Raw genomic sequence first — 7,037 nt, forward strand, 5'->3', positions numbered from 1 at the left:
CCATACTTCATGTTGTATCACTCCCTGCCCCACTCTATGGGTTCCAGGTTCATCTGGTAGATGCCCTCAACCCAGCCAGGGTTCGTAACCCTCGCCACTATCTTTACCAACAATCCTCTGACACAAGGAATGATACAACAACCAGCGATGACCAATATTCCCAAAAATACAGCCAATGAGCACATCACTGATATAGCCACACCATTGTCCAAACACAGATGTCATCCAGGATGCCAGCGGGTTTTCAATACCTGGGCCCTGTGCTTCGTACGTCGCTTACTACATCCAAGATCAAATGAAACATCCAAGACCAAATCATCGCGCTAACTCTGAGCTCGCTATTCCGGTTCCCCGAACACACCTGTTGTTGACGATTAGTATAGCTGGATGAAGTAATGTGAGATCACTGGGTGGCCCAACAGGGGCTACGCATCGATAGTAGAAACACTGATCGGCAACCCTTTGATTGGTCGGCGAAAATGTCGAAGGAGCGCGCTCGGTATTTTTCGGCAGCAGAGCAAGAACTCTTGAGTGAGGGATTTCAGGAGTTTCAGAGTTTAATTAAAACGCAAGGGAACACTGCAAAGGCTGCAAAAGCAAGGAGAGAGGGCTGGCAGAAAGTTGCTGACAAATCAAACTCGTAAGTAATTCAATAATAACAATAATAATGGAGTGGATTTATATAGCGCTTTTCAAGGCACCCAAAGCGCTTTACAATGCCACTATTCATTCACTCTCACATTCACACACTGGTGGAGGCAGCTACGGTTGTAGCCACAGCTGCCCTGGGGCAGACTGACAGAAGCCAGGCTGCCATATTGCGCCATCGGCCCCTCTGGCCAACACCAGTAGGCGGTAGGGTAGATTTATCATATCACACCATATTATCCAATATTATATTACATTATATTATATTATAATATGTTATATTATATCCCCTTTCACATTAGAGCCACAACAGGACCCACTAGAACATGGGAACAAGTAAAAGTGAAATATAAGAATATTCTACAGAATGGTAATATTTATCACTTATATTGCTTGTCGTCTCTTGGAAAGAGACCCTGGAATACTCTGTTTGTTTGTTCATAACAGCAACCAAGAAAAGGGCAGAGCAAAAAAAAAGACAGGTGGTGGTCCTGCACCCCCTCGTCAACAAGTTGGTTAAGTAAATAATACCCTCACGGGAAAATCGATATCTCTCTATGAGCACACTGTCGCGCTGAGCTAAAGGATCCTGTCTGTCCCGCAATATACGCTGAATTCTGAGGACTCTCCTTATCAATCTTGCACCTTCCGCAATGGGTTGCTCGCGTAAACGGACAGGATATGACTGCGACAGACTTCCCAAATCCACCTTCGCTTTTATAGCCGTGGTCTCTCATCTTGATTACACGAAGTAATTTACAATTACTACTCTGAAATATGAATTACATCTGTAATAATCACATACATGTAATAGAATGTTAATAGTACATTTCCCTTTTTTAGGGAATGACCTGTATGTATCTGTGTGAAATCAATAAAAGGATCAAGTGCTGCATTATCTTTAGTTACATTGATGTTATTTATTTATGGTGAAACAGTGGTGGAATATCGCTGTTGCTTTCGTATGAATGACGCGGACATACCTGCGTGGCCGCGATCTAATCCTGTTTACATAAAGTAAACCTGCTCCCCAGCAGGTTTACGCTTACGGCTCTGTTGCTATGACAGCAAGTCCCGGATGGGCTTCGGGGAACCGAACGATCCAGGATCACGCGAAATCGTCAACAATCTCATCCAGCTAACTCACTTAGCGCGGTATGAAGAACAGGCCCCTGAGTGCTCATGCATGGTTTTAGACAAAGTTTTCAGGCCCTGCAGAGCTCGGGTTACTGAGCCACCTGGGGCAGTATTATTGGGGATATACGTGCAGCACATATCTCCAAACATCGAGCACACACCTCCCCTCTCTGCCAATAACATGTCAAGCGCCATCCTATTTTGAACTCCCATCAGAGAACTTGGACCCAATTGTTCTGCGAACCCCATCATGGCGTCCCTGGTTAGGTTAGAAAGTCTCAGCAGATTGTAATGAACATAGTTAATGCGGTCAACATTCTTATTAGGTGTTACCCAAAGGAATATACTCTCAAATCCTGCAGCTATCGGATTCACCAGCTTATATTCGTCTGGAACTCCCCTAGGCGAGTTCAGGCGAGGATCATAAGCATGTGTACCTTGGGTCCCTCTTTTGACCAAAACATGTCTCAGACGTCTGGCGGCTAGAGTACGTGTGTTGCGTTGTGGAATAGCCTTTACCTGATTCCCAATCAGCATGAGTGGAGCTCCTAATCGCACCATCGCACATGTCCCTACGCTTCCTATAGGAACATGAACCAACAGAGTATTTTCCCCACAATAATAATAGAGCCCACTTCCTGCCCAGGTTCCAATTACCGTGCTAGGGCCGCTTACATTGTTGGTGGTTCGTCCCTGAAGTGTGACGGCACACCAAGTTGGATCGATCTCTCCCACCTTGTACTTTTCATTATCAGTAGAGAACTTAAAACATGCATAGTTATCTTGTTTTGGCATAAATGGTCCCACTGTTGTCTGACACTTTCCATCTACTACTGGCTCCTGTACATTTAATGACGTCACACAAATCTAACATGAATGAGCTGGTAGACCCTTTAACATAGTTCAACTCTATGCCATTATTTCTGCTGAGACATTCATCACCTTTACCTGACCCCTCGCGCTTTTGTCTTTCTAGCGATCCTGTTTTAGGACCTACAGTCTCAGGAACTGCTGGGCTGGACTGGCCTCCGTGTTCAGACAAGGGGTCCGGAGTGCCTTGCAAAATACAGACAAAAGACAACAGAGCCATGGTTACTATTATCGCATATAATACACATGTAGTTGTAAGGAACATTTTAATACGTTTCTTCCCATTACGTGTCTCTGATTCGGTTGTTTGCATCATGTTATATAAACTTTGTATTCTAGACTTGTTATATAGATTTTAGATTCTGGACTGAAACCCCCCTCTTTGTGGACCCTTTAACTTATCACTGCCCCTTTCTGATGGCGTGACGACCTTCTCCGCTGCTGCTCTTCTTTCTTCAGCCTTCCAGGTGGACTACTGAATGGCCTGTTGCACAGGTGAGAGGGTTTATTCTGCCTCTGTTTGTTGACACCTGTGTTGGTTGAAGCCTCTTCCTCAACCAAGCTCTCATGTGCTGGTGCACACTGCGACCAGTGATACCAGGTGTCGCCCTTCCCTTTCAGTTGGACTGCTGTAGTTGTCCTGGCAACGACCTCGTATGGACCAGTCCAGCGTGGCTCCTTCCACTTGCGTTTGAGCACCTTCAGCCACACCACCTTTGCCTCCGGGGTCGCCCTGTCCACAGCGTGTAATCCAGATGTGACCTGTTTGCGAAACTGGAGATTCTTGCCACCCCTGTGGTCGCTGTGTTACTGGAATGTTCTCCTGTAAAGGATAGAAAACAAAAAGCCTCTCTCTGGTACACCTCACTAATCTACTGTGTTCATCTAATGTTCCCTTAATTATTCAAAGTTGGTTCAAGATATCATGTTCTGGGCTCTATCCTTTATATTAACTTTACTTAATCTAAATGCTCTTTATGTGTGTAAAGAGTTTATCTTCTAACCAGGATTCAGTTCATTTTAATCCTTCAACTTAAACATGAAAATAACAATGTCTGCCTCAGTTTTACCATATCTAAATCATCAAACACCCCAAAAGTCCTAAAATGATCCTAAACCCATTTCAACTTAAACCTTAAATCCCCCCTTTATTTTGACACATTTCATGTGTCAAAATAATGTACAAAACTAAAAATGCTCAGTTTTCCCCACTCATGATCCAATCTATGTCATGAAAATGAACTTAAAACAGAACAGTCATCAGTCATGTGCTTAGCCTTAGTCCAGTCTTTACCTCAGTGTCCAGTTGGTCCAACCTTAGTTCAGTTCGTCCGTCCAGTCACCGTCCATTCATACGTATTCACACCAGGTATTTCCTCTTTCTTGCCGAGACAACAAGAAACTGTTCCTCTTTCACAGTTGCGAGTAAACATAACTAACCTCTCACCTATAAATGATTCTCTCTAACTAAGTGTGTGTGTGTATATGTCGTCCTCAAATGCTCTCTCATCTCACCCGTTGCACTTCTGACCTTCCACCAGACCAGAGGCTCATCAAATAGCCTCGTCTAACCTGCTCCTCAGAATAACTTAGACTCTGCTTTCATTAATGCAAACTTTCTGCAACTTAGTCTTTCTGAAAGACACACACTGTTTAAACCTCTGAATGCAATATCAATGCTGCAGATTATATTATTAATGCAATGGTGACGATGACGATTATTTAACAATAGCAGTAAAATAATTTCCCTGCTCCACACTCCCTCTCTCGACCTCTGGTACACCAGAGGTCGCAATACATTGTGTCCTCGCTCTGACCCTCTCTTGTGGTCCATCCGGCCTCGGGCCTCCAGGATCCTCACCCCCTGTGGTCGCCGAGATCTTCTGCAAAGGAAACAAAACACCTTTTCCTGCATCTCCCTAACTTATCATAGTTGGGACTCTTTAATCAAAAGCCTTATCCTAATTATGTTCTTGACTTATAGACTTGTATTTATATATATTCTTCAACGTTACTCATCATTTTACCACTCTCTTAAAACGCTGACACTAACTTCATTTTAAAACCTCACATTTCCTATGTTATAACCTGTTTTTGATATAGCCTTTTTATTTCATTTTGCTCCTTTTAATGTAACAATACCTTATAATTCTAGTTTATCAGACTTAATCAAAACCTATGCTTTCCTTCCTTTGGTCCTTCTTTAAATCAGAACATTTTGTCTTCTGAAAGTTTTATTTCTGCTTCTGCCAACATGTTTAGTTAACGAGCTCGACTGGACAGAAACAATCACAACTGCTGAACCTGCACTGTGCTCATGGTTAAAATTCCACAACATTTTGTCTTCTGAATATTGTATTTTTGCTTCAAAACTGCTTCTAGCACAACAAGAGTCAGCGGAGGCTGGAATGACAACAACAACAACAATCTTGTGCTTAACATAAAACATTTACCATTTAACATAAAACAAAAAATAACACAAGTAACAAAAACAACACAAGTAACTTAAAAAAGCTTCAGTCCACATTTCAGTTTGTTGAGCTCGCTGTTGCTCCAGAGGAGGCCCTCAGCTGGCCGGGCTGGAGCCGAGGCCCCGGGGATGCTGCTACGTGTCGCGCTGCTCTCCAGCTCCACTGGCTGGTCAAACACAGTCATTATCGAATAATTGTCCACCATGAGGCACGACGGGTCGTCCGACTGTCCAGGAACTTTACCAAGGGCATGGTTCTCCCATGTGACATTATCAGTGCACACCTGCCACGGAGAACCTCTGAGGGCAAGTGCTCTTTCAGCCTGCACGTCTGCCCATTTGCGCTCCTCACTTCTCTCCGAGTCCATCGGTGAGGAGTGTTGCATCTGGTCCAGCAGCATACTCACAGTATATATGGGCTGCTGCTGCTGCAGAGGTGTGCTGGCCTCTGAGCGCTCTGTCTGTGTGTAGATGGAGCAGAGCTGGAACAGCTTCTCTCTGGTTTCCTGAGGGGGGGGATGCTCCATGTCATCCAGGACTAGCTGGATCAGGTGAGGTGTGCTGATGCAGGGGGCATCCAGACATGCAGAGAGAAGCTGCTGCCACCTCAGCTTGATGCGGTCGATGAAAATCCTGTCCTTCATTCTGGCTTTCTTCTGCAACCTTGTCTCAAAATGATATTCAAATTTGTTGTTGTTGCAGAGGAAGACTTCTGAAATCCATGCAGAAATATAGAAACACCTGTGACCGTTGGGCTCTTTGCTGAGCAGCTTCAGTTCCACAAAGAGCTTCTCCAGGAAGAGGTGAATGAAAGACGAAGAGTTAAGCATCTTTAGCAGGGGCAGCCAAAAGCGCAGGAAGGTTTGTGGGACTCTGGGCTCAGTGGGACTGGCACTGTCAGATGTTGCACAGCCTAATGCTTCCAGCTGCTCCATGGTAGGAACAAGAAAACCGTCTTCCAGCAGCACATCAATCAACAGCTCCCTGGACTCCAGTGCAAACTGCTTGATCTCACCCAGCAACGAACTCATGTCTGCTAAGGGGGCCTGCCACAAGCTCTTCCCCTTGTCTTCAGGAGACCCATCATCAAAAGCTTGGTACTGGTCCTTCTGAAAAGAGATCAGCAGCTCCCGAGCGTTTCTGCAGGCATCCACTTCTTTCTGCCTGGCAACGAGCTGCTCATCGGGGCCTCCTCCCAGCTGTCTGGACCAAAACTCCTGCTGGAGCCACTCCAGGGCCACCTTACATCCCTTTCGGCACCATTTCAAAGAAGGAAGAGTCCCATGCATGATTTCGTGCCTCAGATCCACCACCCACTCGGGGATGTTCAAGTTTCCAGCCAGTTGCCTCAGCGGCCGGGCCTTTCTCCCCTGCTGGCGATCCGTGATAAGATTAACAAATCTTACCAGGGCCGTCCCGTACATCAGGGTCAAGTCATCTCCGGTAAGCTGTCCGGACCGGTCCCGCACCTGGCAGCGCACGAGGTCTGCTGTGCAGTCCACGGCCACGGGAAAACTATCAGCGCACCTGGCCCTCCAAGCCGATATCCTCTCTAACGCAAACCTCTGCAGAGAGGAGTCCATCGAGTAAAGGTAGTCCCGAACCTGATCCCACTCCGCTTTGTTAAGCCAGGCTACCACATGGCGTGTTTTCTCAAAGCCCTTTTTATTCATTGTGCGCGCTCCGGACCTCACGCTCAATCTCTCACTCACCGGGAAAAGCCGCTCGCCTCACGCAGAGACCACTCGCAGATTTATATGACAGAGGACCGCGTTCAGAGCTTCGAGTTTTACAGTTGCTTGTCGCCCAGCAACCAGGAAATGACGCTAACGTTTTCTTCGGCTTCGTTTGTGGCTGACGTTCACCCTGCGGGCACGCTGACGCCACCTGCTGGATTGGAGGATGGAGCGAT

General features: G+C 46.0%; 1 protein-coding gene across 1 annotated transcript; it reads right to left on the reverse strand.

Annotated features, from left to right (window-relative positions):
- Positions 1–5,084: 5,084 nt before the first annotated feature.
- On the reverse strand, positions 5,085–6,928 carry LOC112432172 (ribosomal biogenesis protein LAS1L-like). The gene has a single exon (XM_024800780.2). It carries the CDS (start codon positions 6,796–6,798, stop codon positions 5,161–5,163), a length of 1,638 nt encoding a protein of 545 aa, XP_024656548.2. The 5' UTR covers positions 6,799–6,928; the 3' UTR covers positions 5,085–5,160.
- Positions 6,929–7,037: the final 109 nt, after the last annotated feature.

Source organism: Maylandia zebra, linkage group LG12, assembly GCF_041146795.1.
Source record: "Maylandia zebra isolate NMK-2024a linkage group LG12, Mzebra_GT3a, whole genome shotgun sequence".
Taxonomy (NCBI): Eukaryota; Metazoa; Chordata; class Actinopteri; order Cichliformes; family Cichlidae; genus Maylandia; species Maylandia zebra.